At 35.9% G+C, this 12,715-nt stretch overlaps 4 protein-coding genes across 4 annotated transcripts in view; 1 reads left to right on the plus strand and 3 right to left on the minus strand.

Annotated features, from left to right (window-relative positions):
* The window catches only part of HELRODRAFT_189947 (hypothetical protein), a gene marked incomplete at its 5' end in the record, with an annotated part of 2,219 nt that extends 795 nt beyond the window's left edge, over positions 1–1,424 (plus strand). Inside the window, 2 exons of the mRNA XM_009033318.1 lie at positions 85–219; positions 364–1,424. Coding sequence (XP_009031566.1) covers positions 85–219; positions 364–1,237 — 1,009 coding nt within the window. The 3' untranslated portion in view covers positions 1,238–1,424. The remainder of the gene's footprint in view (positions 1–84; positions 220–363) is intronic.
* A 2,921-nt stretch (positions 1,425–4,345) lies between these two features.
* Positions 4,346–5,577, minus strand: HELRODRAFT_189948 (hypothetical protein). Its single transcript, XM_009033319.1, has 3 exons — positions 5,381–5,577; positions 5,146–5,217; positions 4,346–5,064 (listed from the first exon to the last, which is right to left on the minus strand). Exons 1-3 carry the CDS (start codon positions 5,447–5,449, stop codon positions 4,573–4,575), a joined length of 633 nt encoding a protein of 210 aa, XP_009031567.1. The 5' UTR covers positions 5,450–5,577; the 3' UTR covers positions 4,346–4,572.
* A 1,665-nt stretch (positions 5,578–7,242) lies between these two features.
* HELRODRAFT_166386 (hypothetical protein) lies at positions 7,243–9,375 on the minus strand (the record flags this gene model as incomplete). The annotated part of the gene is made up of 5 exons (XM_009033320.1): positions 7,243–7,419; positions 7,490–7,830; positions 8,059–8,193; positions 8,825–8,920; positions 9,120–9,375. The coding sequence occupies 5 exons, from the start codon at positions 9,373–9,375 to the stop codon at positions 7,243–7,245; spliced, it is 1,005 nt and encodes a 334-aa protein (XP_009031568.1).
* An 808-nt stretch (positions 9,376–10,183) lies between these two features.
* Positions 10,184–11,443, minus strand: HELRODRAFT_166387 (hypothetical protein; the record flags this gene model as incomplete). The annotated part of the gene is made up of 2 exons (XM_009033321.1): positions 10,184–10,771; positions 11,312–11,443. 2 exons carry the CDS (start codon positions 11,441–11,443, stop codon positions 10,184–10,186), a joined length of 720 nt encoding a protein of 239 aa, XP_009031569.1.
* Positions 11,444–12,715: the final 1,272 nt, after the last annotated feature.

The following is a 12,715-nucleotide window of genomic DNA, read 5'->3' on the forward strand; positions in this document are numbered from 1 at the left end:
CAACAACATAGACAACAGCAACATAGACAACAACACAACTAATAACTGCACCACAACCAACAACGACAACGTTAACAATGGCAGCAATGTCATCAACAACAATAAAAACGTCACAAATTACGTCACAAGTGACAAACAAGCAGACGAGAATACTTCATCAAAAACCGGAAATGAACTCGTTGCCATAGATGACGTAAAGTGTCGCCTGTGCTACGGCGGGTTCGCTTATTTAGTTTTTTGATTTCAATTAAAATTTAAGTCTGTAAAAATTGTAAAGATATTTTGTTTTTTAAATATGGTTGAAAAGTTTTGTGGAAATATAAAAATTAAAAGTTAAAAATTATGTTACCTTTTATTGCCAAGGTTTTATTCTCACTCATGTACCAGCAACAACCACAACAACGATAACAGCCGATTAAAATCATGCTGCTACGACAAACAACAACAACAACATTTCGACTGCCAGGTCGACAAACTCAACTGCTCAACAACGAAACAACACTTCAGCCAACTACAAAACAACAACAACACAAATTTCTATTACAATTTATCACCTCAAAACATCAACAGCAATAACATCATCATCAACAACAACAACAATAGCATTCTACAGCAACAACAACGAAACTACACCAAGTATCCGCCCCAACCTGCACTGGCCAAGATAGCGGCAAGTTGTCGGTTCGCCGGTTTACCGACATTTGGCGTTGTCAGACGACGCAGTTTTACCGAAGAGTTTGCCATCGCTCCGATACCGACATTCAACTTTGACTACTCAGCTAATAATAACACGTTCGGCTTTGATCTACAGGCAGGCAATCCTGGATTCGGTTTCGATGTTTCGCCGGTACCGAACATCATACCGATTCGGTCCTACACGCAAGGGGATGCAGCTGCTGCATCTGCTGTTAACGGCTACTTCTATCCGACTGGCGATCTGTACGACGATAACAACTGTAAGTATTTCAATAAAAACGTCAACTTATGTTACGGGAGCAAGAGTTATAACAGCGGCAACAACACCGGCAACAATTTGATGAGTTGCAACAATGCTAACAACGTTGGCTACGTTGATTATTTCAACAACATCAACAACGCCAGCAACAAAATCTGCAACAGCACTTTGTCAAGCGAGTACAAGAAAGCGAGACCTGACACAAATACCACGTTTAGCAAGATGACGTCATTCGTTGAGCCAGACGTCAACAGAAATACCATTTTGCAGAACTCATGGTGAGGCAATCAGCAGACGATCAACCCTTGCGCAAATGTGTATGTGTATGTGTCGTACCGTCAAACGTGTTTATAAACAGTTGTTCTGTATGTGTTGCATATGTATATATTCACTTTCACACAAAAACGCATTATTATTTTATTTGTTTTCATTCTACTGTCAAATAAATACAAACATACATTTAAAATTTATCTGATCGTTACGTTTTGCTGGAGCTGCTAGAAAATATAAATTGGAAATAATATGAAATCAGTTAGTGATAATTTGAAAAACAATCAGCGAATTAATTAATATTTGTGCTCTGCCCAGGCAGGCACGTACGTAAATTTTAAGAAAGTGAACTGACTCGTTGCGAAACGACGATTGTATCTCGCCATTTGGTCTCACGAACAAAAGAATTCAACCCTGTAGTAGCAATTTTGTCGATAGGTAGAACCAACAGTTTCAAATTTCTGAGCCTCCACCGCCAGCTTGAACCTCCTTCTTCTCCTTGCTACGACCTTATCCTTTTCGTCAACCAGATGCCACGTAGTTTCATTGAAACTGTGTTTGGCATTTTGTCCTCCAACTCAAAGCCGACTTGTTGCTATTACAAACAGTTGCCTCGTGCATGTGTGAATTTTTATGAAACATCTTACTATTTCATTTTAAAAATAAGGTACACACGTACATATGAAGACACTCACATACACACATAAATGCACGCTCACACGCATATATGCACGCTCACACACATGTTTACGCACACGCACACACATACGTTTAAAAATGACCTGCTGCTATTATAGATGATCTCCGTGCCACCTTGTTAATAAACGAAATGAGGCGTTTAATAAAACAACTGACCAGTTGATATGTGCCTGCTTGTGTGTGTGTGCGCGCGTGTGTGTGAGGGTGTGTGTGTGAGGGTGTGTTCAGTTCCATTTGCTTGTTTCTGTTTATTTGTGCTGGTGAGTTACTTATTGCCACACTAATGTGTTGCAGTTGCAGCCATCCTCATCTTCATCATCGTCGTCATCTTTTTAATGTCATCATCATCATCATTATCATCGTGGTCAACCTTCTAATTTTAACGTTCACAAGCGAGACAATAACTAAATAACTAATGGACGAAGGAGCGGTCAGTTCGAAGATTAAATGAAGGCAATGAAGTTTATAAAGACTGAAAAAGCTATGGAGCGAAGAACCGAACGAAAGAATAGATGAACGGAAGAACCAACGTATGAACAAAAGGACAAACGAACAAATAAATGAAAGATTAATGAAAAATAATTCAAATTCAAACGAACCGAGGAAGGAAGGAACTTAAAAACGAACGAAAAGGTAATTGAGCAAACGAACGAACAGGAAATTGAGCAAACGAACGAACGAGCGAACCAACCTACCAACCAACGAGTAAATGAACGAACAGAAGAATGAACGAGTGAATGAATGAATCACCAAGCCAAGAACGAACAAATATAACAGAAATAAATAAACGATAATAACGAAAATCATAAGAGGAGCCCTGGCGAATGTAATGAGAAAAATTCCTGTTGCCATGGCGACGATAAATTAACAATAGACCGTGTACGTGGTACGTGTGTGTACATGTGTGTACATGTGTGTGCGCGTGTGTGTGCGTGTGCGCGTGTGTGCACCTAAATCGCTGTACGCATTTGATTGTTACACAATATTCTCCGTCGCTGATAATACCGATGATGATGACGACGATGATGATGGTGATGACGATGACGACGACAATGATGATGATGACGACGACGATAATGATTATGATAGCAACGGTTCTTCAAAGAGGATGATGGCAATGCCAATGATGCAACAGCAGTTATGGAAGATACACGAACATGGAATGAACAACACTGTTAGCTCCTTTATAAATATATAACACGATGACGAAGAAGATGACGACGATGGTCAAGATTGCAGGTCACGTGACGAAACGAGTGGACGCTGTCACAAATGTCTGTCCATTCACGCCTTGGCTATTGAGACAATGCAGATGACGACGATGATAAAGAATGAGGATGTTGATGATGATTGGAATGATGATGATGACGATAATATGAATTATTCTTTAGCATCAATATACGTGATAATATCGTACATTCATCAGTGTTTAGTGAAACTTAACAGAACATTTCTTCCAAATTTAAATAACAATTTACTTCGTGGCCAGAATATTGAATTTAAAATCCACATAGAATTCAAAATTTTATATTTTTGAAACAATAATCTAAATTAAAAAAACATTTTAAATGAACTGAAGCAACAAATTCTGTTTAAAATAAAATTTCCTTTATAACAACGTGTCTATTAATTGCTGTCATGTCACACTGACCTGATTCAAATGCAAACTCATCTTCACTTAGCATTGCATGATTCTAAATATGCATAACGCTTCGTTGCTGTCATTGTGCATTTTCTTGGCGTTCCAGCAAGTCAGGCTACCTGTATTACACCTTCTATTTTTCGTTTCCCTTTATTTTTCCATATAATTGAAATTGGTGTTAAATTATGTCTTGTTGATCAAATCAATTTTTGCGAAGAAACTTCACCAGATTTTCACTGCTAGTCTGATTTCGGAATAAACGCTTCATTTGTTAGCGTATGTACGCAAGTTGTGCAACGTACGTATGCGTAGGTCGTGCACTTGTCAAACGCGCCTGGCACTTATCATTACGCGAAAATAAGGTATAGGAAATAAGTCACACCTTTATGGTGCATTGTATCAAAATAGTATCATGTAGTAGCTTACCTTAGTGGTATATTATTTAGAGGGTATCGTTATAAATACACAGTGCATGTATTTTGTGTTGACGCTGCAATCCTTGACCGGTATCCAAGTGTTGATGTTGTACTGATTTTATGACATCAAAATTTTTGAAATTTCTAAATTTCTTTCTTTATCGATGTTAAGTTTCGATACGTCAGATATTGATGAAAACATTTTTAAAAATGAAGAAGACGCCACCTACCTATCAATCAATCAATTAATCAATCGTTTGTGAAGCGCTATTTACGCGGTGTTCAACAGCGCTTAATCAATTGTTCACCTAAGCTCAATTAAATCTACATTTATTATAATGTACTTAAATTTAACACAACCTATTTACACACGTATGTATTTATTTAGGATAAAATATCAACGCCAGCTAACATAGAGAATAAAAGCAACTCGAAATTTTAACAAAAAAAAAACTTATTAAGCAAATTATGTGATCGTGATGAGAAGAAAATGTTTACAATAACAAATGTAAATCAGACGCAATTTGTCGAAGATAGGCAAAAAATGGACCGCAACCGTATGCCAACTGTCATGAGCTCATTGCAACGACCTAAAAGCGAACATACTGATTAGGATTTTGTGGTGGCGGATTCTGAGGAGGATAAGATCCGGGATTCTGAGGAGGATAAGATCCGGGATTTTGAGGAGGGTAAGATCCGGGATTTTGAGGGGGGTAAGATCCAGGATTTTGCGGGGGATAAGACCCAGGATTTTGCGGCGGATATTGGCCAGGATTTTGAGGGGGATAACCACCCGGATTTTGAGGTGGGTAACCACCTGGATTCTGGGAAGGATATCCACCTGGATTCTGGAGAGGGTATTGTCCAGGTGCTTGGGGTGGGTACTGCCCACTAGGTGCTTGGGGAGGGTACTGCCCACCAGGTGCTTGGGGAGGGTACTGCCCACCAGGTACTTGTGGGGGATACTGTCCAGGTGCCTGTGGAGGATACTGTCCTGGATTCTGAGGAGGATATTGTCCTGGATTCTGGGGAGGATACTGCCCTGGATTCATGTTGTAGCCTGAAGGTGGTGGAGCGGAGGGCTGAAATTTAAAAAATGAAAAATTATCTTGAAATTGTTTACAGATGATTGTTTATTTAATGTAAGAGTGAATGGGTATTACCGGCTGTCCGCCAACAGGATAAGTTGGGAAGGCTCCCCCAGAAAATGGTTCTGGCATTGTAACTGTTGCACCCTGAGTTTTGAATTTTATGTAAAAAAAGTTTAAATTAAGTTATCAAAAAAATTATCTGTTTAACAATAATAACATTTAATTAATTAAAAATATTAATAATTACCATATCATTTATTCATAATTATTAATTATATATAAAAAAATTAAAAAAAAAAATCCCAACTGCAGCCATGAAAGGACTATTTGCGTTTCCTTGCCCGTACGGAGGATTTTGAGGATAGAAATTACTCATTTTTATGTGCGTCAAATTTATTTAATTTAAAAAAATATAAATTTTGCAAATTTGAATCGAATAACGTCTCCCCTTAATCAAAAGTATTTGTTGCTGATGGATAGGGAAAACTTAGAGGATATATGCTGCGCTTAAAAGTAAATTTTTTTTTTTAAATTGATTAAAAGCGGCATCAAATTGTTCTAAAAATGGTGAATTTATACTTTTTTGTTTATTTTATTAAACTTTTAAAATAAATATTTTTATAAAAAAATTTATCTACTAAAAGTTTACCTCAATATTGGCTTTTTTTTTATCAATAATTTATCAAATTTTTCAGCACTCGCAATTCAATGGCTAATTGATTTTTTTGGATTGTTGGCTTACTCCGACCCGTTAAAGTTAGATTAACTTTTAAAATTTTAATATCACTTTGAAATAAATTTTTTCCGATGTAAACGAAGCCGAATAAACGTTAAAAATCAGACAAACGGAAACCAACAGATTATTATGGGTAAAATATCGGAATATATTGAATCTTTTCTATCGAAATTTCAAAAAATTGAATCAAAAGATGAAATTTCTACAACTATAGATACGAATATCTCTTCTACCTCTACCTCAATGACATCAACAACAACTGAGAATGAAAAAGAAAAGTGATCTAACTTCCTAACTGTTGCTAATTTATTTTTAAATATTGCTAAAAACTAAATTTGTTTGCTAAACTGATAATGAATAGTCATTCAATATTGTTTTTTTTTACTGAGTGATAACTATAATAATATAGAATTGATATACTTGACTTTTAGAGCTGTCTAGCTCTAGTCTAGCTTTTATCTCATCTAATTATTTACCTTATGAATAAAATAAAGTATATAAAAAACAGATTAAGTGCTTCTAGTACTAAGCAACTGAAGATTTTAGAATTAGTAATGTTTAATTATTTGATTAATTTTCATCTTTAGATGCAGCAGTTGTCGTTACACCGGCATTCTAACCACTGGCATAGGTACGTCACTGGTCATATACTTAATAAGGAAAAATTACCACAAATACCATGGTGCAACGAGGTATATGTACTTCGCACAAGGGTTTTTATTATCTATTGGTTAGACTGATTTCTTTTTTGTAATTTCATATATTTTGTTTATTTTGTGTTTTAGTCAGCAAATATTTTTAAGAATTGGATTAAAGTGTTTTATTTTCATAATTTTAAAGTTCTGGCAGGCCTGACAAGTTTGCAGATCACACGAGATGGTCCATTCAAAAACGACGTGACGCTATTCGAGTTAATTTCCAATGACATAAAACAGCTAAAATCAATTAAATCACCATTGAAAAAAGAATAAAAGTGGAATGAATTAAAAACAGAAAAAACTTTGTGAAATTAAAGTTATCATCATGATGTTTTAGTTTATTTTTACTTAAATACTTCTAAAAATATTTTAAATGAAAAAAAATTGTATCAGGTGATAAAACAATGAAGCCTGGTGACATGTAAAACGCATTTACATATATTATGTGTGTGTGTGACCGTGTGTGTGTGTGTGTGCGCGCGCGTGTGTATGTATTCTAATAAACTTGGCTACAATTAGGAACGTTGTAGTGCAGCAGTGTTGTACATAAAATCGTTTCATCTCACGCTAGCCAGTTAACTAATCAAAGTTTGACGTATAGGGTGTTTAAAAAGTTTAAAAATGAAGAATGTGTGATAGCAGTGGTACTTGTGGTAGCGATAGCGGTTGTTGACGCGTCGTATTAGCTACAAAAACCAAGGCATAATGGCGTCCCCGGTACCATTCGTATTCTATTTAATGTTTTCCAGGTTTAACCGCTTCAATGTTCGAATGTCTGAATTCGGAAGTTACGAAATAAAATGTAGATGACATCAAAATGATCATTTCTTCCTCGGTTGAATTGGAACTGGTCGCAGTGTCATTGGAGGCAGCATATTCAAACAGGAGTGGTGATGTTGGTGATTTTGTGTTCTATAAAGAGTTCGTTAGGATGCGTCGATTTGTAATGCTCTGTCGGAATCGTCGGTAGGCAGTTACCTACCGAATCCTTATCCATGATCGTGCTCTCTTTATCGTGCTCGAACAAGGCGTGAGACTCCGACATCGAATTGATCATGATCCTGCTCCGACTCGACGGAATGTTACCGACGTGGTTTGACCCTTCTGCCGACTGCTGTGGACTCGCCGGCCTGAGAAGGTAGAGTGAAATATTGTTGACGGCCGCTATCATGCTGGCGATGAAGGAGATGCCGTTGAAGAAGAACGCCCATCCGTACCGATACAGAAAGCCATCTCTCTCACCGGTTATCGATTTTCTTCTGTGCGACACTTCGTCGTTCACGGCAGAGATGTACAAGATGACTCCGAGTGCAAGCGACAGGGCTACAGAGATTTGAAAAATAATACTCAAGTTAGTAAAGGCGTTAACATAAGAATGAAATGAACTTAGAAAACTGGACAGAATAAATCATTTTATTTTTTTAACTTTTTCATAAACGTCCGCTGCACCAACTAAAACAGCATTGAAATTCATCCGTAGAAATATTTAAAAAAAATTAAAATTATTTATTTTTAACACATATTCATAAAATTCAAACTAATTATCTTTACCGGAAGTTATGTAAAGAATGGCCGCAAGTAGAGATCTGACGTCACGGCGGTTGCTGCCGAGAATGCTTAGCGACAGGGCGACAACCATAATAAGTAAACTTCCTGTTATGACTGGTGCTGCTTTCCTTATGGCTCCTTGTGTGTGTGTGCGTGTGTGTGTGTGTGTGCGTGCGTGTGTGTGTTTGCGTGCGTAGTACAACGTACGTATGTATATAATTGTGTTTGTAGTCTTGGGACAAATTTCAAAATTTTCATTATCAACTTTCGCCTCTTTTGAATAAAGAGGATTGCGAATAAACTTTGATGACTGCTGTGATAGATTGATAAATATCAAAATGTCAGACGATTTTTCATGTCATTATTTGTAACTTCCATTTTATAGAACGTGAATGTTTGTTATTTTTTACGTAATCACGCTATGATTCTGTGTTAATGTGCATACGTTTGTATACGTTCGTGTATGTGTATGTGTATGTGTGTGTGTGTTGTATGTGTGTGTATGTGTATGTGTGTGTGTATGTGTACGTTATATGTGTGTTGTATGTGTGTGCAGTATATGTGTTTAAGCGTATTTGTGCCCTCGTACACAGCATACCATGCGTAAATGAAACTGATTTTGTAGGTATGAATGAATGAGTGAGTGTTGATTGAATGAGCGAAATCAAACGAACGAACGAATGAGTGAATGAATGAAGAAATGATTTTCGGATGGATGAGGGAAGAGATGTAATTACGTCATCATTAAAGACGAGTGACGTCCACTTACTGTTTATAGCATGCGTGGTTTCGGTTCTGTCGGTATCTTGCCCGAAGTATTCGATATTCGTGCAGTGGAAGGTTATGCCATCGTCATATATTTGGTCTGCAAATGAGTAATAAATAAATAATATCGACAAATAAAGAAATTAATTAATTAGTTTACCATGTTAATTAGTTTATTAATCTACTTAATTAATTAACATGATTTGATTCATTTGATCTCTACATTTATATAATTTAATAATTAAAAAATTTAGAATTAATACAAAAATAAAAAGAAATTAATTGACGAAAAAAAAAACCTTCTGATCCCATAACACAGGACCGCCAGAGTCCGGAATGCACGTTGACTTTAACGAGAAACTTACTCCCATCAAATTCCGTTTTGTCCTGGTACTTCTCATCATCTTCACTATTCTCATCTTCTGCCTCTGCATTCGCGGTGTAGTACGGATCCGGATCAGATGACTGTGAATTGGTGTTGTTGATGTCGTTGCTGTTGTTACTGCTGCTGCTGCTACTGCTGTCAATGTAATCCTCATCGCTCGGAACTATCATTGGATCTATCTAATGGGAGAGAGATAAAATAAAAGCTCTAGTTGTTGCTGTTGATGCTGTTGTTGGTGGTGGTTGTGTTGTTGTTGTTGATGCTGTTTTTGTAGTTGATGTTATTGTTGTTGTTGTTGATGCTGTTGTTGTAGTTGATGTTATTGTTGTTGTTGATGATGCTGTTGTTGATGCTGTTGTTGATGTTGTTGTTAGTTTTATTGTTGTTGTTGTCGTTGTAGAAATAATAACATTAGTTGTATTTGTAATAGTAGTAGCAGAAGTAGCAGTAATTGTAGTAGTAGTAGCAAAATAAAATGGGAAAAATAAGAGAGGAGTTTTCTGGGCATACATTGTAAAACTTTTGTTGTAAAAAAAAGTAATTACGTATGTATGGATGTATGTATGTATGTTTGTATGTATGTATGTATGTATGTATGTATGTATGTATGTATGTATGTATGTATGTATGTATGTATGTATGTATTTCATTTTCATTTTCAGAGTTTTATTCATAATCAATAACATATCAAATAAGTGAATAAAAGTTATGAAGTTGAGTATGCGGAGACCGAATAAGACTGTTTGTCTTGTGGTGGCCACTGCAGGTAGATACATGAATAGTTAATGAAATAAAATAAGGAAAATAACTGAAGCAAAAAGATAATTGAAGATAAATAAGTAAATGTTCGTGTCATACATATATAGACATATAACTATGTAATTGTTCGCTCAGTACATATATAAACACATAAATGTTTAACCATTCATAAAGACCATTCATCCGCATCATTTGTTCTAACGTATTCTTAATATAATATTAGGTGGTGGAGTCGAGATGCAGTGTCAATAAAAAAGCACGGAATTTTGACTTGAAATGTTGTAGGTTTATGATGGCTCTTAGATGGGGAGGTACAAGTTCTGTCCAAATTTTAGGACCTGTTATTTTTATGCTTGTCTGGATTAATTTGAGGCGAGTTTTGTAAATATAGAAGAGAGGGGTGTGTCTAGTGGTTGTAGATTGAACGGAGTTACTTAATGTGTAGAAGTTGATAAAGTGGGGTGGGAGAAGATTGTTGATAAATTTAAAAACGAATAAAGCAGAGTAGTAAAGACAGATGAAGTTAACTGGTAAAATTTTTTTTGCTAGGAAGAAGGGTTTAGTATGAGAATCGGGTTTGAGGTTAAAAATTAAACGTATTGATCTTTTTTGGGAAAGTATTAGGTTATTCAGGTGGCTTTTTGGACTATTTCCCCATAGTGTGATGCAGTAGGTTAGATAAGGGTAGATGAATGTGTAATAAAACGTGCGAAGAGCAGAGTTTATATTTGATTTTGTAGAAGATGCCTGTGAGTTTGTTGATTTTGTCTGAGATAGTTTGTAGGTGAGAATTCCATGAAACATTTTCTGTGATGTATGTATGTATGTATGTATGTATGTATGTATGTATGTATGTATGTATGTATGTATGTATGTATGTATGTATGTATGTATGTATGTATGTATGTATGTATGTATGTATATTGTATATAGAGACCAAAATGATTGATGAATGATCGGCACACGAAATTAACCAATGATGAGTTGGGTCACATGTTCAAGAACCTATGATTACGTCACAATGAACGAAAGATGGAATTATGATAGATAGATAGATAGATGAATGAATGAACGAACGGACGGATGGATGAATGAATTGATGACTGAAGGAATGAATGATTGATTGGATAGATAAATGGATGGATAGATAATTAGAGCGATGAATCTATGAACGAACGAGTGTATGAATATGTGAATAAATAGACGCACAGACGGTTTGATGTACAAATGAATGAATGAATGAGTGAATTAATTAATGCATTATTGAATGAATTGACGGAAAAACGGTAAAATAGATGGCATAATAGAAAAACAACAACAACAAATCAATTCCATTTTCCCACTAACCCATTCTGTAGCGTAGAGCCAGAAATCCGTGGAGACGGCCAGCAAGAGGGTACCTGTAGCCACCAATCCGAATACAAGAGAGAGATATCCCAGTGTCCGTGATCCGCATTCGGTCGGTTGCATTTTGCCCATTTGTAAAGTTTCCGAAATTTTTTTTCAAGTTTTATCTTTTGAAAATTGTTTTGGCGCAATTTTCTTTATTTATTTAGCTCATTTGTAGTTTATTCATCATTGAATCGATTATTAGTTGGTTGGATCAGTCGGTCGGTTGGTTAGCTGGTTAGCTGGTTGGTTGGTGGATTAATGTTTAATTGGTTGGTTGATTGATTGAAGTTAATTTTCAAATTTTTAGCTATTTCCTTCCAACTCACCAGCTATCTATTTATTTGTTAAATTATCAATTAATTCACTTTGAAGTGAATTTTTGTACAGGCATTTTTATTTATAAATTCCTAAAGTATGTACCGTACGTACAATACACATATTTAATTATCTGCAAAACATTGTCAACCTCCGAAGAAGAAAAAATTCAAGATCTACACAAGTGCATGCGTTGGAATATAGACGAATGCATAAATGGTATTGTTATTATGTTGTCGTAGTTTGTGATAGAAGTAATCGTAGCAGCAGCAGCAGCAGTAGTAGTAGTAGTAATGGTAGTAGTAGTAGCAGCAGCAGCAGTAGCGGCAGCAACAGTAGTGGTAGTAATAGTAATGATATTGTTGTTGCTGCTGTAGTTAGTTTTGTTGCTGATGTGATAGAATTTCCGTTGTTGTTGCTATTGTTGTACCAGTAGTAGTAGTAGATGTTTAGTTGTCGTTGTTGTTGTTGTTGCTTTTGTTGTTCTTGTTTCTTATGTTGTCGTTGTTTTTTGGAAAAATAGTCAATCGCAGCAGCAGTAGCAATAGCTACACTTTTTGTTGCTGTTGTTGTTGATGTAGTTGTAGATGGCGTTGTTGTTGTAGTTTTCGTGGTGACGTATGAAAAATGACGAAAGCATCAGTAGGAGGTCTGTGACGTAATTGAGAATAAATAGGTAAGAAACCGCGTTAGTACATTCATTACACGACGAGACGGAAGAAGAAGATGAAGAGGAAGAGGATGCTGATGATGAAGAGGAAGAAAAAGATGATGATGAAGAGGATGCTGATGATGAAGAGGAGTAAGATTTAGATGAAAATAGTTATTTACTTATTTACGAAAGTTGATCGAAACAACATTTCGACGTACGCTAACGTTGCAGTACGGATAGATGGACCTATGCGTACGAACGTATATGCCTATATACATACATGCATACACATTCATACATACACACATACACACATACATACATACATACATACATACATACATACATACATACATACATACATACATACATACATACATACATACATACAA

Source organism: Helobdella robusta, assembly GCF_000326865.2.
Source record: "Helobdella robusta unplaced genomic scaffold HELROscaffold_9, whole genome shotgun sequence".
NCBI lineage: Eukaryota > Metazoa > Annelida > Clitellata > Rhynchobdellida > Glossiphoniidae > Helobdella > Helobdella robusta.